The 27,606-nt window shown below is 39.4% G+C and overlaps 1 protein-coding gene and 1 long non-coding RNA gene across 2 annotated transcripts in view; both read left to right on the top strand.

The window, feature by feature from the left end:
* The first annotated feature begins 490 nt into the window (after nt 1-490).
* Nucleotides 491-3,984, top strand: LOC309390150. The gene is made up of 3 exons (XR_014175076.1): nt 491-828; nt 2,424-2,535; nt 3,925-3,984. It is a non-coding gene; the product is annotated as an uncharacterized lncRNA (long non-coding RNA).
* A 63-nt stretch (nt 3,985-4,047) lies between these two features.
* Nucleotides 4,048-27,606, top strand: part of PATJ (PATJ crumbs cell polarity complex component) — a gene marked incomplete at its 5' end in the record, with an annotated part of 167,151 nt that continues 143,592 nt past the window's right edge. The window contains 10 exons of the mRNA XM_081949161.1: nt 4,048-4,248; nt 7,897-8,079; nt 8,877-9,016; nt 11,282-11,477; nt 16,284-16,412; nt 17,422-17,643; nt 19,725-19,815; nt 23,410-23,501; nt 24,943-25,072; nt 26,236-26,349. Of these exons, the coding sequence (XP_081805287.1) occupies nt 4,048-4,248; nt 7,897-8,079; nt 8,877-9,016; nt 11,282-11,477; nt 16,284-16,412; nt 17,422-17,643; nt 19,725-19,815; nt 23,410-23,501; nt 24,943-25,072; nt 26,236-26,349 (1,498 nt within the window). The remainder of the gene's footprint in view (nt 4,249-7,896; nt 8,080-8,876; nt 9,017-11,281; nt 11,478-16,283; nt 16,413-17,421; nt 17,644-19,724; nt 19,816-23,409; nt 23,502-24,942; nt 25,073-26,235; nt 26,350-27,606) is intronic.

Below are 27,606 nucleotides of genomic sequence, written 5' to 3'. Positions count from 1 at the left end.
ATAAGTACATACAGAGAAAAAATTAATAGGGAAAGAAAAAAAATCCCAATTGTCATTTCATGGAGCTAACAATTTACCTATTATCTATACAGCTTTCCTTTCAAAAATATTTTTTGTTTCGTTGATGTTCTTTTTGGGAAGGAAAAAAAGCTATTTCCCCACAGCTAGTTAAGGTCATCCAAAGGCCGTTCCTTCTCTTAAAAAGACGCACCCCTTCCTGTTTCTATGTAATTCTATTAAATATAGATTTTAAAAAAGCAAGCATAGGCCACAGAACAGCTGCTGTCTTGTGATGCCAGAATATTGGGGTTTAGCTTGGCTCGCGGCTGGTTTCACAAGCAAGTGAAACCCACAAAGGTTTGCTTATCAGCCTCTTCCCCAGTTACACCTAAGGAAAATCTACAGCGTCGCAGCCTCCCTCCTTCGATTGTCCCCGACGGACACGTTCCCACGACCCAACCCCGTTGTTCACCCAGCCATTCCTGCAAGGGCGGCCAATAATACAAGACTCCCCTTCCCATTCCTTATTTCCCAGCGTTCTGCCCCGAAACTAAACCCATCGGCATGCCGGAGGGGGGATGACGGGGGGCTCCTCCACTCCGCGAGCTCAGCGACCCGCCGCTTCTCGCCCCGCGGCAGCTGATCTCTCGTCCACCCCGAATCCCGTCGGGAGCCCGGCTTGATTTCCTTCAGCGCCCAGCGGCTCCCCCTCGCTGCCGGCTTCCTGTGTTGCAAGGAGAGGTGCGGGTAAAAACGAAACTCCCGCTTCCGCCCAGGTAAGAACAAGCCAGGATCGCCCAGCGACAGGTCTCGACCCCAGCCGAGCAGGTAAGCTTTTCTGCCCATCCGGGCGCTTTCCCGCCTCCGGGAAGCCCCCCCGCCTCTCCCGTTGACCCTCTTGCGGGGAGGAGAACCGGCGGGCAGGCGCTGGAAGATGCAGTCAGTCGAGCTTTTGCGTTGTGCCCGCCGCCCACTTCCTGAAGGCTGGAAGCGTAATGGGGAAAAAAAAGACTTGGGGAGAACTTGTTGCGCTACGGGTGGGCGGGTTTGCCGAGCTTTTATGGTGGAGCGTCCCTCCCTCCTCAAGGTAGGCTTTTTCTTTGGCGTCCACAGCTACTACCTGACTAGATCCGATCCCGATTGCCCCTATAGATGCTGGGAAATCCTACTGGATTTCCTCGGGTGACTTTGCCCCCCGTCTCCTAATCGTGGCAAGGGGCCGCTTATTTTGAAACTCGCCCGAGTTGGAAGCCTGAGAAAACAGCCTAAAGCCGCTCAAGCTAAGTGCAAAGTACAGGCGTGACGGGATATTTTCAGCTTGGCCGGTAAACGTTACACAGCAGCGGCAGTGTTGTGGTTGTGCCGCCTTAGCTGCCCGCGATCCAACAGTTCTGACCTTTGATTTAAAGGCTGGGCTTGGATCTCTTGCTGGCTTGGGTGCTCTTTCCTTGCTGGTAACTGGATTCGGGGAATAAACCCAAAAGTGAACGTAAGAAGAGGGAGCTCCTTCCTTGGGGATCTCTGTATTGATCCCCCATCGGCTGTTTCTGGGCTAAACAACCCACCATCATTGATGGAGAACCTCAAGGTTTGGTATTTCTATGTGTTGGGGAACCCCGGACTTGTGCCATTCAATTCCCAGAATTCTCTCTCTCTCTCTGTCTCAAAAAAGGTTACTTTTATAAGAGTAACCCTAGTTCATTAAGTGAAGATATTTATGCACTGAATAGCAAAGAACATATGGAAAAATAGAGGAATGGAAAATATGCTTTTTAGGATAGCTTTTTGCACTTTGGAAATTAAGTACAGTACTATTCATTATGAAATCAATATTTAAATAGATTTGATTCGGAGTGCATTTTAACTCCCAGTCTAAAGCTCACAAATAAAGCAAAGTTTCAGTGGTTGTTTTTTAAAAATAAAAGAGGGGATTCTTTCAATCTTCTACTTAAATCTGGACACACTGGGACAAGTACAATATTATTATCCAGGAGGGTTTATTGATTGTAGAATCTGTTGTGTAAGGATGCTTCAAATTGGAAGAGGGAATAGATGATGATCGATATAATATCTTAGAATTTTTAGTTTCTTTTGTTGGTGAATTTGCATCTAAGAATTTACCTAATCCCCAAAGCAGGACTGGAGAGAAGGCTTTTGCAATTCCAGGGTCACTGTGCATAAGAAATCCCAGTGAGTTTCCAAGTGCAGTAAGGTTTTAAAAGGCCTGTCATGCATATGTATCTATTAATACACAGAAGGCCAAATAAAGAAACTGGAGACTATGATGTAATAAAGCACATACCTATCCAGGGAGTAAACTCAGTACAGTTTCTGGATAGGCATACTAATAATCATCTGCAAATACCATTAAATAAACACAGTGTGACTTATTTAACTTATATGTGACTTATTTTATTCCTTAGTTCTCAATGATGTCAGCCAATGTTACATGCCTATCCGAAAGTAATCCTATTTGAAGTTTGTAGGATTTTATTCTTAATTGGTACGCGGTTGCAGCCTAAGGATTTCCTTTTGGTGAGACTCTTTTAAAAACTGATCTTTCATATGCTCTAAAAGTAAGGAGGGTTGAGCCTGGGTTAGTACTGGAACTGTAAACTAGACTGACAAGTTGAGAGAACATCTGGCAGAAGATACATGGATGTATTCATGAGATAACTGAGATTTAAGGTTGACTTACAAAAAGCTTTATATTTAAGCACGTATGAGATCGGTATGTTTTCATTATGCAACAGAGCAAGAACTTCCTAATTGGAAAATGATAACGATTTTAAATTACAATTCTAAACAATTCTATTCCATTGTCGGTTCACATATGAGGTTTTATTTTTAGCTGATGGAAAATATGGAATGCAAACCCCTATTTTGTTCTTATTCTCATCATGCTATGCAAACATAATATGGTGGCTGAAGATTATATATAAATATAAACAGAAAATGTTCCTGAATACTGTGCGATGTAAATTGTCCAGTATTACCCTAAACTGATTTATCTATCTGTAGAAGAGAGAGACTTTTGTATTCAACATGGGAAGCCAAGGATAAAACGCAAATTTTGTTATCATGACTTCTGTTTATCTTGATATGTATGATTATATTGGTATGATCCCATTTATGATTCTTGAGTCTATTGGCAGCATTGCCCAGTTTATACATATTACAAGATAGTATGTATATGAAAGTCATATTAATTTAAGTAATAGCTGGCAACATGATGGAAACCTTTTTGTGTTGGTCTAGATTCCATCTGTGTGTAACAAGACCGTACAGGTATGACTTATGAACACAATTGAGGCCAAAATTTTGGTTGCTAAGCAAGGCAGTTTTAAGTGGGTTTTGCTCTATTTTACCACTTTTCTTGCCACAGTTGTTAAGTGAATCACTATAGTTGTTAAGTTAGTAACAAAGGTGTTAAGTGAATCTGGCTTCTCGTTGATTTTGCTTGTCAGAAAGTCGCAAAAGGTGAGCACATGACCCCAGGACACTGCAACCATCATAAATACATGCCAGTTGCCAAGTGTCCAGGATCATGGGGATGTTGCAATGGCTGTAAGTGTGAAAAACGGTCATAAGTCACTGTTTTCTTCAATGCTGCTGTAACTTTGGTCATTAAATGCAAATTGAGGACTAGATATATTTAAATAATCTTATTGCTTGTTTAAGATTGAAATGCTCTCTGAATCCACAGTAATACTTTTGCACACATCTATATCAGTTTAGAGTTATCATTCCACATTAAAAGGGTACAGAAAGAAATATAATATGCACTTCTTTCTGTACCCTTTAATACGGCAATAAGTGTAAAACGGCATATGTATATGTAAATGTGTGCTTGCCATTTATGTTCTTCAGAGTAAGATATGTTGACAAACAAAGCTTAATCTGCATCTTCATTCTAAAATTTAGGCCATATTGAATCTACAGTGCAGATAAGCCAGGATGCCGGAAAATCCAATTGCAGGCAAGTATTTTTGAAATAAGCTTATCACTTGGTGGAAACATTTCAATTATCTTAAGTATGTTTTTTTAATGAATTGTTATGATGTTTTGGGGGATCCAACAGATAAGCAGCAGATCCTGAGGATTCTGGAGCGTCTACTAACGAAACTTCATGAGAAAGGAGACACTTCACACAGTGATAATCTAGCTTTTCTATACAATACTCTTAAGAACCCTTTATTCAACCACGTGCTGACTCTTCAGCAGTCAATAAAGCAGCTGAAAGAACAAGTGAGTAATAAAAGAGAAAGATTTGATGGATGCTGATTGATTATGTTTGCAAGATAGTTTTGAAATAGTAGTAGTGTTTGTGGGAAGTATCAGGATCACACTACGATGTCTTATCACTTTGCTGTTTGTATGCACACTCAAGCTTTGCACTAGGGGCAAATTCCTTGTGTGTCCAATCTCACTTCGCAAATTAAGAATTCTGTTTCATTCCATTCCGTTTCGCTCTGCTCCTATTCCCATTCCTTTTTCTATTCCTATTCTGTATCTTTTCTCCTTCTTTTAATTCATTCATTAGTAGTTTGATTGAATTAGCTGAAGTTACATAAATAGTGGACAGGATTCTGAGTTTCCAAAAGCTTTTCATCAGATGTGATTGTTTTATGGAGGAAGGGGAAAAAAGAGAGAGATAACTAATATAATTGAAGTTCAGCAACATTCTGCTTTATCTACCTCCCACTTCAACGAGACTTTCTCAATCTTGGCAACTTTGAAAGGTATAGGCTTTAACTCCCCCAAACTACCAAGCAATCATTTGTGGGTACTTCGTCACTGGAGGTTTTTAAAAAAGAGATTAGACAGTCATTTGGCTGGAATGGTATACTCCTGCTTGAGCAGGGAATTGGACTAGAAAACCTCCAAGGTCCCTTCCAACCTTGTTATTCTGGTTTGTTAAAACTCCACATCCAGCATAATTATGACCTGTTTGAAGAAATATAACGGGCGTGACAAATTTGACATGGCAAATCAGGGAAGAGTGATATTTGTACAAATAGTCCTTAACTTATGACCAGTTAGTTCAGAGTTAAGACAGCCTTGGGAAGTTTTTTAGCCCATAATGCACTTTCAGCTCTCCCCCTCAGTTGTGTGATTATGATCTGGGTGCTTGGCAGCCTGTTCCCACTTACAAATAGTTGCCAAGTGCCTCATGATCATAGGATCACATTTGCAATCTTTCGTGCCAAAGTCAATTGGGAAGCTAGCAAGGAAGGTTGCAACTGCTCCTGTCTGCTGTAAGGACTTCCTCTCATCTCTGGGACTTGGCTGATGGTGGCCTACCAAAAGGAGCTACCAAGAGGAGCAGAAATGGAACTTAGATCCAGAATATCCAAACTCCTTTGAGACGGTCCACTAGAGCGGTTCCCTTCCATGCATGTTCCACTTAACAGTCTGGGAGATTGCTTAATGACCACAACTGGGATTGCAGTCATTGAGCGAAGCAGTCACACTATCTCACTTAACAACTGCTTTCCTTAGTGTCTGAGATTTTGGTCCCAATTGTAGTCATAAGTCAAGGATTACCTATACATTACTTTTGTGTGAAAATACATGGCATAACTGAACACCTTTGACAGTTTAAAAATAATCAAGAACACTTTATTAAAAAATATAGCACTAAGAATTGGATCAGGGTTTATCTATTATATTTTTATCCTGATTTTCTGATAAGGCTCTCATAGCATTTACATGATTTGTCTCCACAATCACATTGGTATAAACATTGTTGTGGAATAGGCTTGGTTTAAGACAAGAAACAGCGCAAATCATTTTTAAAAAAAAAGTATAAATGATCCAAGATCAAAAATAATGAAAAATTTGCATGTAATAAAATAATGTATAAAATAAAAATTTTAAATTGCAAGAAAATTCTAAAGCAATTAGCAGGTAACAGTGAATAGTATAAAGGAGGAACCAGGTATCTTTTAACAATTGCAGTTATGGATAAGAATTTTGCAACCTTCTCAGAGGTTTATGAAAGGTAATCAGCCAGGAGAAGAGTAACAGCCTGCTGACCACATTGGCAATTAGTGTTATTAATGATTGGAAATGTGAAACCTGATCACCTTTGGGTGTGCAATATACTTTTTAATAGCGGTTGTGAGGTAGATTCTACCTCTAAGTTTGAATAAAAACAAGTTCAACTTTTATATGAGAATCTTATATTTCTGTTATTGCCCTAATATTTGTAGCACCCCAATCTGGGCCAAAGTAAATAGTCTTCTATTGTATATAAGATATTATAGCACTATCTATAGCAGCTGCCAGTGTAATTTTAAAGATATATTTATCTGGATCATCTCCAGTGTTCACCTGATATTCCCTATAGCATTACATCACTTCAGTTAATAGCTGTCATAAAGGCTGCATTCATGTCTCAACAGTGCACAACAGAGACTGTTTTTGTGACTTCTGTGGTAACTCCTATGCCAAAATGTGTTTAAACTGTATTTTATTTGATTCAGAATTACAGGATGCTTTTTATTTATACGGGTTTATATTCCAACCAAGTAAGAGAGCTTTAGAGAGTAGCATGTTATTAAAACATATATGGTTACAGTTTAGTCCCTCATGAATCGCTGATGCACACCATTTCTTTAAAAAGCTATAAATCATTATAGTGCCATTTTTTTCTTGTCAGTTTTCAAAAGCAAAGTGCCTAAACCTCGGAGCCAGAAATGTCTCTGATAGAAAAGAAATGCTATCCAGTTTCAGATATTCTGTTCACTCTAACTTTTTTTAAAAAATCTTTGAGTTAGTCTTAATTCTTGGCAACCATATAAATGAGTCCATGCAGTTTTGTTGATCAATTTTCAGAAGGGGTTTGTTCTTGTCCTCTTCCTATGGCTGACAGAAAGTCCCCCAAAGACCATCTAAGTGGTTTCTGTGCTTAAGGCAGGATTAGAATGTTTAGCCTCCCATCTTCTAATCCAAAATCCTCTGGTTTTAAAATGTGTGGTGTGAGGACGGGAGCAGAATGAAGAGGCACTGATGATTTGTCCTTGAACATTAAATGAGGTTTTGTGGATTATTGTGATTTTTTTTTTGTCTTTGAAAACAAAGATGCAGATCACTCTGATCAATTATGTCCTTCTGAGAAAATATATACAGATCGATCTCATTAAAAGTAGTCCTTGGCTTACAACGGTTCCTTTAGTGACTGTTCAAAGTTATAATGTCACTGAAAAAAGTGACCTGACTGTTTCTTACACTTATGACACTTACAGCATCCCCATGGTCATGTGATCAAAATTAAGATACTTGGCAACTGACTCATATTTATGATGGTTGCAGTGTGCCGGGATAATATGAACACTTTTTTACGACTTGCTGTTAAATGGGGCAAAACTCATTTAACAAATGTCTTGCTTAGCAACAAAAATTTTAGGCTCAATTGTGGTCATAACTCAAGAACTACCTGTATTATCTGTTACGTTCTCACAATGGGATTGGCTGGATTATATAATTCCAAAAAAACGTCCCCAAACCCAACAATCCTGAGAAGTTTATTCTTTCTGGAGTTTAAAAATTATTTTATGTAAGAAAACAAGGAACGTGAAATAATAATAAGAAAAATGAATCAATCCTAAACTATAAAGATCACTTTATATTAACAATTCAGGATAATTATTTTTCTACCTTGCTTTTAGTTAGAAAATAATTCCCTTTTGAGGGTTTCATACACTTGAAGTAAGCAATAAGGTGAATAATGACATGTTCACTTACACATTGATTCAGTAATATTCCAGAAAGGAAAGTTGTTTTTCAAACTGAGCTTCCATCTTATTTAAGCAGTACTATATGGCCACTAAAGCTATTGTTTTGTATTAAGTATTTAGAATTTGTGGTAACGTCTTGCCTTGTCCCTCACAGCTTAGGTATATGCCTCCAGATCGTTCAGTGGATTTTGATTTTACTAGGCGAGGGTTGCTGGTATTTGATGCTGACCCACATCCTGTTGTTAATGGGAACAACCAGAATGATAAGCAAATGGCTCCGCTAATTTCCAGATTTGAAGTGGATGAATTTAATTTGATAATCCAAAAGATGGCAAAGGTAAAATTGCAGTGGTGCAATATATTAAACTTTCCTTTTTATTCCAAACCGTACGGTTACTAAAGTCAGTTTTTGAATCATGAATTATTATTTTTTAAACCAAGTCTCATTGCCTCCTTAGCATACTTACACAGCTTAAGACCTCTCACAGGTGTAAAGTTCCACCAAGCTTGGTGCTGCTTACCAAAAATATTATCTTGATATTGATTAAGGTTACTTATACTGTATGGCTATTGTAACTCCAATTTGAGACAAGGTGGATGCAATTCGGATTTTGTGACCCACGATCCTTGTTTAACAATGGCAATAGAGATTGATGGAATTGCCATTGCTAAGTGATGCAGTCACATAATGTTACACTTTACGGCTGCATTGCTTAGCAATAGAAATTCCTGTCCCAATTACCGTCACTAAGCAAGGGACTAGCTGCATTTTTAGGAGAAATGATGTGTGTGTGTGTATCAGTGGTGAAATTCAAAAATCTTTACCACCAGTTCTGTGGGTGTGGCTTGGTGGAATATATGTTGTTTTATTTAACAGTTATATTACATTGAACACACCCCAGAATATCTCTTTGATATTGGGTTTAGGAATATGAAGAGTACATAAATATAAATAAGCGATTGATGCTTTGACCATGAAGAAAGTGGGCTATACTTTTTAGGTTCTGCAGGTTTTGGAGATTTTTTCCCCCACTCGTGTTGTAATGCAAATCTTAATCGTCTTTTATTAATAGAAAATGATGTTTTGCAATTGTAGAAATATTGTATTTATAACATTACTTTTCTCCTTCCTAGGGCAGGCAAATTGAGTATATAGATATAGAGAAACCATGTAATAGGGGCCTTGGATTTAGTGTGATTGCTCTCAAAAATCAAAGCTTTGAGGAAGTTGGTATCTTTGTGAAAGAAGTACAGCCAGGAAGCATAGCAGCCAGGTAAGAAATTTAGCAAGACTTCTTGATATACTCTGAAATGTCCTATTGAAATGTTATAGATTTTATAATTTTCCTGGCCAGATGATCACTGGATCAGATTAGAAGAATGCACCTCATGTCAGTTTTGTAATGATAAATAGGATAATGGTGGTATAGATAGTAAAGAATTTTAATGCAGGAAGTCCTCGACTTAATGACCACAATTAAACCCAAACTTTCCAGTGCTGAGCAAGAGAATGGTTAAGTGCCCAACTTTACGACCTTTCTTGACACAGTTGTTAAGTAGATCAGTGCAGTTGTTAAGTTGATAACATGGTTGTTAAGTGAATCTGGCTTCCCCCATTGACCTTGTCTGTCAGAAGGTCGCAAAAGGTGACCACGTGATCGCAGGACACTACAACCATCCTAAAGATGAATCAGTTGCCTAGCATGTGAATTTTGGTCACATGACCATGGGGAGGTTGCAGTGGTCCTGAGTGTGAAAAATGGTCATAAGTCACTTTTTTCAGTGCTGTTACTTTGGTCACTAAACAAATGGTTTAAGTCAAGGACAACCTGTAGTTCTGTTGTCATGAGTACACAGTATTGTTCTCTGTTAAGAATACATTGAAGAGGTTGATGCAACTTACTTATTTCTTGACATCTTCTGGGAGTTATTTTGTCATGTTTCTGAAGTTCTGATTTCCTGCTGGAAGAGTGAGACATGTCTTCTTTTGCCCTCTCTTGTTCAATAGTCCCAGTTATGCTTCTTGGTTTTTAATGAAACATGGTATGATAAAGAAGCAAAACAAATCAGGGTGGAAAAATTAGAATGAATCTAATTGATGGACAAGAGGCCACTTGAAAGCATAATCATTGCTGGTGATATAGAGATTATAGTCTTCTTAAATAGAACTAGGTTATTTAGTTAATGAGTGCTTTATTAACACAGAATTTAATTTCTGAAAGAAAAACATATCATTGTTAATAGTAGTTCATGACCTGATACGTCTTAGATAAACGTGGTCGTAAATGCAGATATCTGAATGTTATAGTTGATACACATCCAACTGGTGCAGCACAATTCACAGTTGTCTATTTGACATACCTATGCAACCATTGGCAGAGAGTGGACTAAACCAACCAACTCACAACATTGTTTAGTGTGGTGATGAAGCCTTTGTTTGGATTTGGGAATTTGGTGGCAATTTACATTGATCATACCCAACACTGTAACTCACTTCATATACAGATATAATACTGTAGAATAGTTCTGTTTGGCTGGTTGGTTGAATGGCTTTGAATTAGTATGTTATGTGAACCCAACCATTGTACTCTACACGTTATAATAAATAATAATAAATAATAAATTTAATTTGTTAGCCACTCCCTCTCCACAAGGGACTCGGGGCGGCGTACAATAAGAGCACATACATATATACATATAAACATACACATACACGCATACACATACATGGAGGAGGTAACAGTCATTAAATACATACAATAATAGTAATAAAATTAGCAATTAAAATACCCCAAATTAAAAATTACAAATTTAAAAAAGACTGTCAGGAGGAATAGGATGAAACTACGGTTGAGCCAGGCCAGATAATTGAAAAAGGTGGGTCTTGAGCTTTACACGGAAGGAGCGGAGATCGGAAGTAATCCTGATGTCAAGGGGGAGGTCATTCCAAAGGGCTGGGCCCATCACAGAGAAGGCCCTGCTCCTGGGTGTCGCCCCCCGACACTGTTTAGTGGACGGCACCCGGAGAAGTCCCTCTCTGTGCGAGCGGATTGGTCGTAGGGATGTATGGGGCAGGATGCGATCCCGCAGGTAACTAGGTCCTGTGCCATGGAGCGCTTTGAAGATCGTAATCAAAACCTTGAAACGCACCCGATAGACCACAGGAAGCCAGTGCAGCTCGCGCAGGAGAGGTGTTACATGGGAGTACCTAGTACTCCCCATAATCACCCGCGCGGCCGCATTCTGGACCAACTGTAGTCTCCGAGTGCATCTCAAGGGAAGCCCCATGTAGAGAGCATTGCAGTAGTCTAGGCGAGACGTCACCAGCGCATGCTTTACAAAATCTGTCAATTGTATGTATTCAAAAAATAAGTTCATAAATGGTGACCTAATATGCAATATCACATTTTTCACCTGCACCCAAGAATCTGCTTGCTAATGTTTAATATACACGTGAGTTTTGTTAGTTGAATTATCCTGTAACCCTTTTATGAAAGATTTCTTGAACACTTTTAACTATGACTTGTGTTTTTTCCAAGGGATCAAAGGTTAAAGGAACATGATCAGATATTGGCTGTAAATCATACACCATTGGACCTGAACATTTCTCATCAACAGGCAATCCTATTACTCCAACAGTCCACAGGCTCTTTACATTTGGTTGTAGCCAGGGGCCCCACCCAGAGCAGCAGTAGGAACTCCTCTGCTGTGAGTGATGCTAATGTACCTGAAATGGTAAGATAATTTTTTATAAGAATCAAAACATGATTTTACAAGAATATTAATCACAGCTTTGCACGTTAGACAAATTGGATTGTATAATTTTACTCCATGCAGTTTGTTAGGTCAGATTTGTATACTTTTTTTTTTTTTGAATTCCCTTATTGTTCCCATCATAGGTAACATAATCAGCACTGATGATATTACCTAATTTAGTAATGAAACATTGCAAGAAAATCACCAAGCTCAGAGAGCGTCAAGGACCCCACAGTTTAACCCTGAGCTACAAATAATTGAAAAATTATCTATTTTCAGTCCTGTAATATAAGATAGCAGGGTATCACATTTTAGCTCTTAAATTACTTACTGTATATAAGCATTTTTGTAAATATACAAGTGGCTGCCAATCTACTGAATTGAAATACAGTTTCTGCTATTCCTCTATCATATATTTGTTTCATTTTCAACATTTTTAAGATTTACTTTTGTTCATAATTGTACTAATTGCAACTTTCCATCTAAAAAAAATGGATGGTAGATAGTGTGAGAATGATCCAAAACAACAGGTTTGTGGAACTGGATGTGTGTAGATTTTCACATTTGCTAAGCATGGCGTGCCCGTTATTTAAAGAAAGACTTAGTCTTGCCAATTATGAGTGAGCTTTCTATATATAATATATATAGGAGATTATATATAAAGGAGATTATAAATTTATAATCTCCTCTTCCTCCTCACTCTCCTCATCGTTGTCATTTTCATTAGCATTCATTTAAAATTATTGGTCACCTAATTCCAGGCATTTCCAGATGAATGAATAGCAGGTAATCAAACATCAACTATATAAATAATAGGAGGATTTTATTTTACAGTACTTGGACCCACAAAGTAGTTATGGCTTAGTTAAAAAAAGTAAATCTTAATTCTGATAGAAGACAGGGTTGAACTATAGGGTCCTTGACTCTCTCTGAGCTTGGTGATCTTCTTGCAACATTTCATTACCAAACTAGGTAATATCATCAGAGTGCCATAAATACGAGCAATTGATTATAGTAATGAAACAAAATTGTGGTTTTAGTCCTTTACAGTACATTGTTATATATTACTACTGTTCATTACTCACCAGTCTTCAGGCTCAGGTGGCTTGATTGATAGATTATTAAATCTGTAATTGTTGAATTGATTTTTCGGTACAAGCATAGGTATGAAGGAACTATCTTAGCTGATCTTATTTCTTTTTATAATTATGTTAAATTGCTTAAACTTACTGTTTCATCATAGTGGTTATTTCAATGAAGTTAAAAGCATGAAATGTAAGCACTTTGTTTCCATAAAGTATCTGTATAGAACAAGCTAACAAAATAAAGTATTACCATCTTTTTTCTTTCTTTCCACACTATTGTGACTTAAACTTTTCACTTATTATTAAATCATCCTCGTAGCCTGATTTTTTTTTTAACTTAAGTCACAGGAAGTTTGAACCTATGTCCATAGTTTGCTTTTATTTGACCGCACAAATATTTTTGCTGATAATGCTACATATACAATACGAAACAACAGCAGAGTTGGAAGGGACCTTGGAGGTCTTGTAGTCCAACCCCCTGCCTAGGCAGGAAACCCTATACCGTACCAGGCAAATGGCTATCCAACATCTTCTTAAAGACTTCCAGTATTGGGGCATTCACAACTTCTGGAGGCAAGCTGTTCCACTGATTAATTGTTCTACCTGTCAGGAAATTTCTCCTCAGTTCTAAGTTGCTTCTCTCCTTGATTAGTTTCCACCCATTGCTTCTTGTTCTATCATCAGGTGCCTTGGAGAATAGTTTGACTCCCTCTTCTTTGTGGCAACCCCTGAGATATTGGAACACTGCTATCATGCCTCCCCTAGTCCTTCTTTTCACTAAACTAGACATACCCAGTTCCTGCAACCGTTCTTCATATGTTTTAGTCTCTAGTTCCCTAATCATCTTTGTTGCTCTTCTCTGCACTCTTTCTAGAGTCTCCACATCTTTTCTACATTGTGGCGACCAAAACTGAATGCAGTATTCCAAGTGTGGCCTTACCAAGGCATTATAAAGTGGTATTAACACTTCACGTGATCTTGATTCTATCCCTCTGTTGATGCAGCCTAGGACTGTGTTGGCTTTTTTGGCAGCTGCTGCACACTGCTGGCTCCTATTTAAATGGTTGTCCACTAGGACTTCAAGATCCCTCTCACAGTTACTACTGTTGAGCAAGGTACCACCTATACTATACCTGTGCATTTCGTTTTTCTTGCCTAAATGTAGAGCCTTACTCTTTTCATCATTGAATTTCATTTTATTAGATAGTGCCCAATGTTCAAGTTTGTCAAGATCCTATCAAAAACAATGCTTGTTTGGATCAACTCATTGCTAGGTTAAAAAAAATCTTTAAAAAAATGAATGTCCTTATATAAAACTGATGCCTCAGGGGGTGGAACAGAACAGCATTTTCCAAAGATAGCAGTACGAGATGGAGCTGCAACAGTGAAGCAGCAGGTTAGCAGTATGGTAAGACCAAGAGGAAGGAAAGGAGAAGAGGGCATGCAGACTGGCAGTAGCATCCTATTATTATTATTATTATTATTATTATTATTATTATTATTATTATTATTATTATTATTATTATTATTATTATTATTAAAAAATGCAGGGGGTAGAGCCAGGGTGGTTGATGCTGCAGATGTTGGACTTGGAACAAAGAGTTCCAGGTACTAGTTTATCAGCAGTCATGTAAGCTCACTTGGTGATCTTCGGCTAGTTACTCTCACTTAAGGTAAAGGTTCCCTTGCACATATGTGCTAGCCGTTCATGACTCTAGGGGGTGGTGCTCATCTCTTTTTCAAAGCCAAAGAGCCAGTGCTGTCTAAAGACATCTCCGTGGTCATGTAGCCGGCATGGCTAAAAGCTGAAGGCACACGGAACGCTGTTAACTTCCCACCAAAGATGCTTACTATTTTTCTACTTGTATTTTTTACGTGCTTTTGAACTGCTAGGTTGGCAGAAGCTGGGACAAGTACCGGGAGCTCACTCTGTTACATGGTACTAGGGATTCGAACCGCCGAACTGCTGACCTTTCTGATCGACAAGCTCAGTGTCTTAGCCACTGAGCCACCGCGTCCCTAACTCTCTCTTAGCCCAACCTAATTCACAGGGTGGTTGTTGTGGGGAAAAGTGGAGTGAAGGATAAATTCCCTGATGAATATTGTTGCATGGTAAAATATAGTCCGGTATGCATCAGGAGACCTTAAAAAGAAAATTGAACAAATGGTTCCTGAAACTCAGTCCTAGAGAGTGATTTCCCCTTAGGCTAAGCATAAGCCTTGCTATCCTACACCAGGGGTCCCCCCAACCCCCAATCTATGGATCGGCACCAGTCCACAGCATGCCAGAAACTGGGCCCCATAAACAAGGGAAGGCTCATCTGCGAAATGCAGACACCACATGAAACATGGCCCACTCTGATCCATAGAAAAACTTCTCCCCATGGAACAGGTCTCTGGTGCCAAAAAGGTCGGGGGTCCCTGCCCTACACCAGTGCAATTTTATGAGCAGGAAAAGGGGGGAAAAAGGAATGAGAAATTCTTCCTCCCACTTTCCTACAAAGCGATACTGGCTGCATTCAATTCCAGCAGCTCAGTCAATCCTGTCAGTTTGAGTTTTCCTTTGACATTTGACAAGCAAGGACATAAGTGGGTTTTGTCATGCCTGCCAGAATATTTCACAGAAGAATCTGGCTAGCCGTTAGTTGAAATACGGATGCAGAATAGAGAAAAGTATCTTAGTAACGATTATATAGCTCATCCTGCTTAGAACCCATTCCAAAATCACCTGCAGTTTTCTCACTATATTAATCACAATTTTTCCTACCTGACCTGTTGTTCCCCCACTAATAAATATAAGTTATGGGTTTTTTTAAAACCCCCATTCAATTTTAACTCAGCCCAGTAAGTTAATGTTTTCTATATTCAATATATCAAGCAGCTGACCAATGTTTAGTTATCTATCTAGTAGATAGCACCGAACCAAATAAGCTTTCTTGATTTGAGATCTAGAATCCTCAAATCCACATAACTCAATGTAAAGTTCTTTTCACATGCATAAACACAGATAGGGGAAAATCCCTAATTAGTTTTTTCCCAGCCTACAGAAAACAAAAAGCCACAAATCTCCAGTGCATCAGGAGGCATTGTTTTATTATGGGATTGTTATGAAATTTCCCCAGCCACCATGAATGTGTAGGCTGTTGCGTGCATTCCAGGAAGAAAATGTAAACTATATATGAATGTTGTTTGCTTCATTTCAGTGTGTTGTTCTGATTAGGTCCAGGTAATCATTGTATTTCAATGTAGTTTTCATACTCATTTGTGAACAGGCATAGCAATGCATTATTCCATGTTTCAGAGACACTAAAAAAACGGTGTGAAGATATTGTCTCCTCTTGTGTCCTTTATGGTGTTTCAGATAGAATTTGTGTGTTCAGTATAACTAGTCTAATGTTTTAATTAGAAATGTTTCAGTGGAAATTTATGGTATGATGTAATAAAACATGCTATGGGATCTTCCTGCATAGTTACCATGTTCTCCATCAATCCACCTCGCTATAATTGCATGAGCCACTGGATCTCATGTATACTCCAGATGTTGTAACCACAAAGAAGAAGAGACTTTTACAATAGCTGAGTTGCTGGGGAAAATACCAAGTACTTATTTTATTGTATGGATTGGAAGTGCTACGGTAAATGTTTTTAGCATTTTAATGTTTTGAAAGATCACTGTAAAATTACTTTTCTATTTTTATAGGTCAATTGGGGCCACACTGAAGAAGTTGAACTGATTAATGATGGCTCAGGATTAGGTTTTGGAATTGTAGGAAGAAAAACAAGTGGTGTGGTGGTACGGACTATTGTTCCTGGTGGACTAGCAGACAGGGTAAATTTGTTTACAATTCTCTGTCTCTCTGTCTCTGTCTCCCTCCCTCCCTCCCTTCCCCCCTCTCTTTCCCTCTCTCCCTCTCTCTGTATTTGTACATAGTTAATACTTAGATCTGTAGTCTCTTTGAGAGAAAGAGAGTCTTTTCACACATACTACAGTAGGAAAAGATGTTGATCTGGCCTTACTCTGTCTTATTAGACTGTGGAAACAGCAGTGGAAAAGCATTTCAAACCCTTGGAGAAGAATGGGAAATGAGTTGTGCACACCTCTTTATCACTAATTGTTACTATGTTAATGTCTAAACAGTCCCAACAATGCTATCCATTTCGTTGTGGCAAAGAACGGTGATAATCAAATTGTCCCAACTTCTCAGTGTCTCTGTTGTTATCTCTTATGTTGCTGAGATGAAGCATTGTAGTATAAGGAGCAGGAATAAAGTCTCCCACTCCTGTTTGATAACTAATCATTGTTTCTATTATACCTGGTATTTTACACAGTATGCAAATGCAAGAGCCCCAAATTGCTTAAAATAATGAAAATAAATTTTAATCATTCAAACCTAATTGACGGAATGTATAAATGTAGATTAAAAGTAGGTTAAAAATAACCAATTAAATGTCAGCGCTATCTACATTCTAATTGACTTCTTACATATGCCTTGGCTCTTAAGTAGAAAGAGGAAGATTAAAAATGTGTAGAATTGCAGTTTGATAATGCTGTTACAATTAGACTTATAGTGGAAAAAGGACACATACAGTGAAAGCCATAAGTGAGTGATATATACAATATATGAAAAATACCAAATTTGTCTATAACCTAAAACTTATGCTAAACCTGCTAGTAGGTATTTTTAGTAACTTTTAATGACATTTTTAATATTTGACATAATTCTTTCAGTGTAACATCCACTGCAGCGTTGCTTTAACATGATTGCATTTTATATTGAAGTCTTGTTTTATAAAAAGTATTCCATTCCAGTTCATAAAATGTTCCTTGTTTCTTGAAGGATGGCAGACTTAGAACTGATGATCACATCTTGGAAATTGGGGGCATTAATGTACAAGGGATGAGTAGTGAGCAGGTTGCTCAAGTCTTGAGAAACTGCGGAAACCATGTTAAGATGGTAGTTGCACGATCCCCTTTGTCTGAAATATCTACAACCCCACCAACTCCTGTGGCTGATCCTGTGGGTGAATTAACTGCTCTTCAGGACAGAGAATCCGACAGAGTAAGTATCTTAATGCTTGCATCAGATTACACCGCTGGAAATTTCATGTGGTCTGGAAAAAAATCTTCCTAAATTGACGTTAATACTTAATCGGTCTAATTATTGTTATTATCATTGAGATTAACAATTAATCAATCGCAGTCACAGACCAGAAAACTGACTAACACACTTTGGTATTGTAGGGCAAACAATACTACTACAATACTACAATACTAGTTTTGCTACATCGCCAAAATCAACGACTTACACTTTCAATGCCAAAGGTGCTTTTCGAAAGTCAATAGGACTCCATAGACACTTTCACTTTCAATATCTTCTTGACTATCTGCTTCATATTTAGCTGAAGCATTCCAAGTCTTTCTCTGAAAATGTCACATAGTATCAGTAATTTATATAATATCGAATTTTAGCTCAGATTTACAGACTTGACGGCTATGTTTTCTAGCTCATTGTACTTGTCAGTTGATATATTTGCAAATAAGTTCTCCTGAAGTACATATTGCTAAAGGACTGTGTAAAGAAAAAAAAGTCAAATAACATTTTCTGCTGGTAGGAGTGATTAAAACATTTTCATCTGATCAGTTTATAGTAAATGCACTTAGAGTTATATACTGCTTCACAGAGCTTTATAGCTCTCTCTATCGGTTTACAGAATCAGCATATTGCCCCCAATAATCTGGGTCCTCATTTTACCGACCTTGGAAGGATGGAAGGCTGAGTCAACCTTGAGCCGGTGGGACTCAAACTCCTAGTCAGAGCAGTGAATTAGCCTGCAGTACTGCATTCTAACCCAGTGATGGTGAACCTATGGCACGCGTAGCCATTTGTCAGGGCACGCGAGGCGCTGCCCTGTCAGCTGGCCAGCGCGCATGCGCGCGGTGGCCAGCTGAGTTCACCTTTTTAAAAGCCATTTTTTGCCCTCCCCAGGCTCCAGAGGCTTTATAGGAGCCTGGGGAGGGCGAAAAGAGTCCCCCCGCCCCCCCTGGAGGCCCTCCAGAGGCTTCAGGGACCGTCCGGAGGCTTCCCTGAGGCCTTCGGAACGCTTAAAACCACCCTCCGAGCAAACCGGAAGTCACTTCCGGTTTGCTCGGAGGGTGGTTTTAAGCGTTCCGAAGGCTTCAGGGACCGTCCGGAGGCTTCCCTGATGCCTTCGGAGCGTTTAAAACGACCCTCCGAGCAAACCGGAAGTCACTTCCGGTTTGCTCGGAGGGTGGTTTTAAGCGTTCCGAAGGCTTCAGGGACCGTCCGGAGGCTTCCCTGATGCCTTCGGAGCATTTAAAACGACCCTCCGAGCAAACCGGAAGTGACTTCCGGTTTGCTCGGAGGGTGGTTTTAAGCGTTCCGAAGGCTTCAGGGAAGCCTCCGGACGGTCCCTGAAGCCTTCGGAGGGCCTCCGGGGGGGCGGGGGAGGCTCTTTTCGCCCTCCCCAGGCTCATATAAAGCCTCTGGAGCCTGGGGAGGGCGAAAAAAGCATGTAAAAATGGGGGGGTCATGCGTTGTGCGCGCATGCGCACTGGGGAGGTCGCGCGTTGCATTATGGGTGCGGCACGCCCACACACGACCCCCCTGCGCTCCCCCCACTTGTGGCACGCGAGCCAAAAAAGGTTTGCCATCGCTGTTCTAACCAGTGCACCACTACGGCATTTATATTGTAATTGCTATCTAATATTTCATTCTATTTATCTTTTTTGATATATTTTAATTTTTAATCTGTTTTACCATTTGGAAATATCACAACAATGATAAAATGAGATAGAAAAATAAATCCAGACAGTGAAAATGAAATTAATTAATATTAAAATTTAGCATTTTTTTAAAAAAAATAGATTCTTCTTTTTGTGTGTGTTTTAAAAGTCCAGTGATGATAACCCAATAATATTCAGATGTTCATAAAGTAATGTGTGAAGACACAATACTTTCGAACACCAGAAATGCTGACATTGTGAAAACAACAAAAACCCTGTTGTTTTTGGATCTTTGAACTGAAAAAGTTTTTAATTAGGTAAGAAATAAAAAACCTCTCAGCACAAGATTAAATGATTAATATAATCTGAAAAAAACAGTATGGTTTTGTTTCCCAGGAAAATGAAATTCATGAAGTTAAGTTGACTAAAAAAGATGGACAGAGCCTGGGTATAACAATTGTTGGATATTCTGGAGTGTCAGATTCAGGTGAGCTTTATTGATTGATCAAGGAGGAGGCTAAATCAGATAATATGTTGAACATATGTTTAAGATAGAGAATAACATTGTCAGAGAATGGGAGAAGAGAAATGCTTCTTTGCTTTTTCTCATTTAAGTATTTATTTAGCCCTAGATATTTTAAGTAATGCAGAAAGATTAGTTAACAATTTAGTTAACAGTAACAGAGTTGGAAGGACCTTGGAGGTCATTTAGTCCAATGCTCACGCAGGAGACCTACCGTGTTTCCCCGAAAATACGACATGTCCTGAAACTAAGACAATGCCATATTTTTTGGGTGGGCAAAAATATAAGCCTCCCCTGAAAATAAGCCCCCTGGACAATCCCCCCCCTCCGGCCAGGCAGAGCACCACTTGATGACCTAGTGGTATCCCGAAGGTGCCAAGTCGTGAGAATGAGGTGGGGGGCAAAGGCGCTCGCATTGCTTGGTGCCTTCGGGATACCGCTAGGTCGGTCAGTGGCACTGTGCCCAGCTGGAGAGAGCAGTTGCCGAGTCTTCCAGCAGTTGCCGCTCTATGGTTGTACGCTCTGGGAGTTCGCTCCGCCGGCAGCCAGCCCACAACCATGGAGTGTACTCCCAGAGCAGCAACTGCCAGAAGACTTGGCATCCTACCTCCATGCTTTGGAAGCCACAGAAAAAGCCATGTGGTGGGCGGCGGCAGCAGCGGAAATGCCCTGGCTCTGCAGGGAGAATTAGGCAAGGGCATTGTGAGCCTGGGAGTCGCGCAAGCAGGGAGCGGAACCTAGGGGCATTCCGAAGGCACTGAGCTGTGGGAGCCGGAGAGTGGCAAACAGGCGCTCCCGCTGCTTGGCGATACCCCTAGGTCAGTGAATGGCGCTGTGCCCGGCTGGAAACAGGGGTTGCTGGGCAGCTACTCATGAGCGTGGTTACCTCATGGCTGCTGTGTTGCTGCTGCGACAGCGCAACACAGCCGTTCGACCCTGAGGCTGTGCCTGGCTCTTCGGGAGCCCGCTCGCAAGAGAGTAGCCTCCCAGCAACCCAAAACAATAAGCCCTCCCCTGATAATAAGGCCCAAGCTATATTTTGTGGGTCAAAAGAAAATAAGACCCTGTCTTATTTTCAGGGAAACACGGTATACTAGGTAAAGGTTTCCCCTGCCCGGTTGTGTCCAATTCGCGGGGTAGGCTCTCATTCTCTGTTTCTTAGCTAAGGGAGCAGCGTTGTCCAAAGGCACTTCCGTGGTCATCTCGCCAGCATGACTGTGTCTCCATCAAAATGGTAGTATAACTTTTCAGTTTTGTTAAATTATTTTTACCAGTCATCAAATGTTTGCCTAAATGAAAAAATGGACATTTACGAAAAAGTTGAAATTAACTATGAACATGCTAATGTGCATCAAGAAACATGGAAGTTTTTCAAACATTGATTAAAATAACAACAACAACCGCCACCACCACCAAGAAATCTTCCAAAAATAGAAACAGTTAGGGGGGAAATATGTGTAAAACATCAGGATAAACATATGATTTATATATTCATAGATGTATTCATTATATATATATATTCTATATATTCATAGATTTTCACGGGTGTAGGTATGCTGGTCTTGTTGTATTCGGGTCTTTTCCCATGTAAGATTGAGATTCTCTTGCCAACATTTCAGCGAGGTCCCACTCGCCATCTTCAGGCTGGTGTTTTCGGCTTTGTGCTTGTGCGAGTAAGGCGTGGTCAGAGCTGTCGTCTTTCTATAAATCTTGATGGGAGTGTGTGGAGTGCTGGCTTTGTTGCTGTAAGTGGGTTGATTGGCTGTGTGGTTGCATCCTGATTGGTAGATGGAGTTGATATTTGTGGGCTGTTTTGTATCATCCTGTGTGGCTGAGGTGCTGGCTGTGTGCCCGTTGTTCTTTTGTGTTGTAATGATCTGGGTGGTGAGTGGGGTTTGTTTGTTGACTAGGGCTGGTTTCCAGATGTCTGGTAGGCAGGAGGTATTGTCACATTTATTCATGTTGTGGAGGTGTTTCTCTATTTCGATGGCTTCCATAATTATTCTCTTGTTGAAGAGTTCTGTTTTGGAGATTAATTTGGTTCCTTCAAAATCAATTTCATGTCCTGTTGCTTTAAGGTCCTGGAAAAGGGAGGAAGTTTTTTTTTCTGACTGCGTTCTTGCGTTCTGCGATGCGTGCATTTATTCTCCTATTAGTTGTCCAATGGATGTGGCAGGGCAGATTTTGCATGGTATTTCGTAGACTCCTTGGTTTTCTAGTTGGATCTTGTATTTGGGGTTTCTTAAGATGTTAGCTATTTTTTGGTCAGTGTTGAAGGCTGTCTTGATAGTCTGCTTGTGGAGAATTTTGCTGATTTTATCTGTGGTGCCTTTGATGTAAGGGAGGAGGGCGATGCCGTTGTCCTGTTCTGTGTCTCGGTTCTTGGGGAGTGTCTCCCTTTCGATTAGGTTGGTAATTGTTTTTCTTTGGAATCCATTGAAGATGAATACATTTGTGAGAGAGTGTAATTCAGTTTTCAGGTGGTCTTTGTCAGCTAGGCGTTTGGTTCTGGAGATGAGGGTCTTAGCTACAGAGTTGATCTGTGCAGGGTGGTGATGGGATTGTGTGTTTAAGTAGCGGTTGGTGTGTGTTTTTTTCTGGTAGATGGTGTGTCCTAGGGAGCCATTGGGATTTTTGTAGATTAGGACGTCCAGAAAGGGAAGTTGGTTGTTTGCTTCTATTTCCATAGTGAATTGTATTTTGGGGTGTAGGCTGTTGAGATGTGTGAGGAAGTTGTCCAGTTTTTATTTCCCATGTGGCCAAATCACGAAAGTGTCATCAACATATCTAAGCCAGAGTTTGTGTTTGTGTTCAGATTTATCTAAGGCATTAGTTTCAAAATGTTCCATGTATAAGTTTGCGATGACGGGTAAGAGGGGTGACCCATGGGTGCTCCTTCTATCTGTTTGTATCTTTGTCCATTGTGGATGAAGTATGTGTTGGTTAGGCAGTGGTTGGTCAGGTCCAGGATGTGTTTAGGGGGGTTGTGTTTTTTCTGGATAGCTGTCAAGGCTTCTTTTATAGGCACTTGGGTGAAGAGGGATATGACATCGAAGCTCACAAGTAGGTCACTGGGTTGTAGGTTTTGTTTCTTTATTGTTTCTATGAAGAGGAGTGAGTTTTGTATGTGTGAGGTGATGGATTCTGTGTAGGGTTGAAGTTGTTTGGCGAGGAATTTGGCAAGATTCTGTAGAGGTGAGCCTCTACAGAATATGTATATATGTATGTATGTATACATACATACATACATACATACATACATACATACATACACACACACACACACACACACACACACGCACACGATATAAAAACTCTTAAGTATAGCAGAGAAATGGAACCCAATACAGAATCTTACAACACCGTATCAGATTTAGAAAATGAAACCAATGGAGAAACATTAAGAGCATTCTGGGAGTCGAAGTCCACAGATTGTAAAGGAACCATAGTTGCCTCTATCTCTGCTCTAGAATGTGTGTGAAATGATAATCAGTGTATGCTAACTCTGTCTTCATTTTCTCCCTCCCTCTTCCCTCCATCTCATTCTCCTCCTCCAAGGGGAAGCTTCAGGGATTTTCATAAAAAACGTAATCCCTGACAGTGCTGCAGATCACAATGGTCAGATAAAAGTCAACGACAAAATAATTGCAGTAAGTTGAAATTTGCATTCGTTGGAAGGGGATTCTCCTGTTTTCCTCGCTGTATTCTCTTTTGGGGGAGGGGAGGGGAAAATCAATCAGAATAAATACTTTAACCTGGGATAACGGAACAGTCTGTTAGAGCAATCTGTGCTGTACCAAGTCCTACGCTCATCTAAACCAGCTTTCTGGGTTCTCAGCTGGATATTTTGGGAATGTGACAAGTCTGGAATGAGAGGCTACAGTTTCCTTCCACTATTGCAATTACTATATTTCAGAGGTGCTATCTATAATTCAGGATGTGCTAAACACTCATCACTATTAATGGCCATTGATTGTCTGAACCTCCATGATTACTGGTATGCCTGGCCATCTTTTAAAATGATCCAAATAACCTGCTATTAACATTATTGCTGGCAGCAAGTTGCATAACTTAATCAATGGCCCAGGGCCCTGTTATTTAAAGAACTGCCTCTCATCCATAGCGCCTGCCTGGCCGATCTAATCTGGCAGAGTTGGTCTGCTTCAAGTTCCTTCAATTCAGCAATGACATCTCTCAGGACTCCGGAAGCATGTCTTCTCTATAGGTCTTCCCTTGGGGATGAGGTTCCCCCAATATTTGAAGCTTCCTTGCCCTGCTGGTGTTTCAAATGGGCTTGAGGACCTGGCTGTTCGCCCAGGCCTTTGGCAAGGACAACCTCCTTTTAACTTGATTTGTTCTCCTTTGTTTTCATCTGATTTTGTCCTGCTGCCATCTTTACCCTGGTTTTTGTTGTTTCTTGATTTTAGTGTTTAAAATGATCTGTCCACCTCCTAGAGTCCCTGGGAGTCGAGAAGCATATAAATTTCATACATTATTACTGATACTTATATATACATAAGTATATAAGGATGAAGTATGTATGTATGTATGTATGTATGTATGAATGAGTACATATCTCTATATGTTCACACCACATTGAGTTTCAGTGGATCATCTTATGAGAGAAGGAAAAAAGTTTTTTCTCTCTCTACATTATCTATTTTATTTTATTTATTAAATGTGTATTCCATCCATTTCCCCTCTAAGGTGACCCTGGGTGGTTTTGCAAGTTAATGGCGGCTTTATATAAAGCGCAAGAGTTGAGAAACATTGTTACCGTTCCCCCCTCCTCCCCGGTCCTTTGTGGGTAGGGAGAGAATCATATCTTAGATTGCAAGATTTGGTCTCGTTTTGTATTTTCGTTTTAAACACATTAAACACATCTGCTTGCCACCTTCCCTATCCTTAAAAGTGTCCAGTTCTTGGTTTCACTTAAGGACTGAATAGATGAGTTAGCATGTGTGAATCTGTTTGGCTTCATGTTTTGCCTTTGTTCAATAATTAGCCAGTCAAAGTGATTATCTCATTGAAGCAAACTGTTTTTGTGCTATGGATTATCATTTTCAAAAGAATTCTGTATGTATACTTCAGGTTAACAGAATTAATATTCAGAATTATACCAACCAAGAAGTTGTGGAAGCTTTACGCAAGACAGGACCAGTTGTTCATCTGACATTGCTTCGAAAGAATCCACATTATGTGGAAAGAGCGTTGGATAGAGGTAAAGTTCTTCCCTCTGTCTACATTCTCTTTTTAGTTAAGCTAAAATGCTCAGGATTGTTTTTAATGAACACTTTGATTTTTGGAACTGATTTCTACTGTACCACTGAATTACAAGGCTGGTTAAGCCAGCAGAACGGGTTAGTCCTGACCTTTTCTGAAACAAACATGTCATGTAGGGAGACTGCACAGCTTTCACAGATTGTGAGCAAAATGATACAACCAGTTGAATTATAAGGATCAGTTAACCTGGTTCCTTTGGATACATGTTTGTTCCAAAAGGCTGAACAATTAACATAGCTTAACTAGTTAAACAATTTTTAAATCCTTAAAGGCTTACTGGCCAAGGAAAGAAAGGTGCTAGGAAGGAAGATCAAATTTTCACTCTTACCTCATTTTATTTTTACAGGTGTTGCTATGCACATGTCCCCAAATAGGTGGCAATAATTGCAGCCAAAAGGATAATATTTGCTATATTTTAGGTGCAAAATGTGAAACTAAAAAATAGATGACTGAATTTTATTCTAGAACTCTAAAGGATTTGCCCTCTATTGGCTTGTAAAGCAAACCATAGTACATATATTTTGTTGTGTTGTTTCTGTTCCACTTTCAGTTATACCTTCTAACCAAAGGTACTTGGTTTGTTTTTTAAGACCTTGTTTGTTTTGTAAAATTCCATTGTGCTTAATTTGTTTTTATATTATTATTATAAGCTGAGAATGGCAGATTAAATGATTATGGAACATTTTTAGTAACCTGAGAACAGAGATATTCTCCTTTAGATCTGACACTCTGAATAAAATCCATACAGCACTGACCAGAATTCTGTTCTTTCAGTGACTGTTCTCAGACCTTCAATCCTTCCACAAAAGATTAAGCCCATGGCAGGTGGAAGGGAAGTCATTTAGAAAGCTAGAAGTATTCAGCCATTGTTCCTTTTTTTAATATTGAAGAAGTTTTTGGGGTAGTGGAAATGGAGAAGCATGTAACTTTACTAGTTTCAATATCAGCTGAGAGGTTGAGATTTGATAATAGTAAGTTTGGAATAATGTAGAAAATTGAATGTCCTGTCAATTCAGACTTATTTTAGAATTTTTTAAAAAAGGAACAGTTCAAAGATTTTGCTTAGGAAAAAGTGATGAGAAGCTTTGCGAACTTTTCCAGGGCATTCACGCATGCTCAACTTGACTGCTGTGGAAACCGATAGTGAAAATGAGGAACCTCAAGAGCAAAAAGATAACATTGAAAATGAAAGCAAGCAGAAGCAACACACAATTGGTAAGACAAACATTCTATTGGAAAATAAGCTTTTTGGTATGTTATTGCTTCAAAATTATTATTGCATAAATAACAACTAAGGATTATCCAACTAAAGATTGGAGTATATCAGAGGTGGGTTGCTTCCGGTCCGGCCCGGATGAGGTGAACCGGTAGTGGTGGTGGCAGGAGGCTCTGCCCACCCACCCAGATGTTTCTGCGCATACGCAGAAGCATCACACATGAGCAAACCGGTAGTAAAAAAAAATTGGACACCCACTACTGGAGTATATGAAATAAAATCCTGTACAGTCTACAGGTGAAGGTCTTGGATTAGGACCAGGGAGATCTGAATGTCTTCAGACACAGAAGCTCATTTGGTCAGTTTTGGCCTGAGGTAGTTCATTAGGTAGCAGTGAGAGAAAATTACAGGAGGAAATGTTGCCTTGAGCATTTGAAAGAAATGTAGGTTAGAACGCTAACAAATATATAAAATGCAATAATATAAATAAAGTCCACTTACTCTTGAATAAATAAAGCAAACAGCTTACAACCTGGTACCAAAGTTCTCACAACCAATATCTCCTGTGGTTATGTTGACTGCGTTTTGGGTGCTTGGCAATCAGCCTGCACTCATCATCATTTGCTGTGTGCCCTGGTCATGTGACTACGAATTATGACATTTTCCCCAAATCTGTATTTTCGGTTTCTGGCAAAAAAAAAATGGCCACAGAAAACAATGAATTGATTTAATGACACCTGTCATTACTTACCTCCTAATTGCCAAGTCAAGTACTATCTATATGTATGGTTTGCCTTTAGATGCAGAGTGGCAGTGATCTATAGCCCTGCAGAATAATTCCCTAATAATAATACAGGCTAAAGTATCCAAAGCTTTGTGTAAAGGAAGTAACAAGAAAATCATTTGTTCTACATTTTTCAAAAACGAAAAGTCAGATACTGACATCAGCCATAGTGAAATACATAGTTCTTTAGATGGGCAGGAAGAAGGAAGCTGAACTAGATGGATATATATATAAACAAAGCCTTTCTGCTTAGTTAGTTTAATGCCAAGTAAATGTTTCATTGAAGCACATTATGTTATAATTTTAGAAATTCGTTTCTTCTTATTTGATGCTGTAAGTTGTAATGACTTGGAATAATATCAAATGTTATTGTATTTGGGCATTTATACTCAAAATAGAATGGGACAAGAGCAAATTAAGTCGCTTGTGGCATACAATTCTATAGCAGAAAGAACAATTTTGTTTTTTCTTA

The sequence above is a fragment of the Natrix helvetica genome, assembly GCF_964273705.1.
Source record: "Natrix helvetica genome assembly, chromosome: 3".
NCBI lineage: Eukaryota > Metazoa > Chordata > Lepidosauria > Squamata > Natricidae > Natrix > Natrix helvetica.
This window is presented reverse-complemented; position numbering and strand designations above follow the sequence as displayed.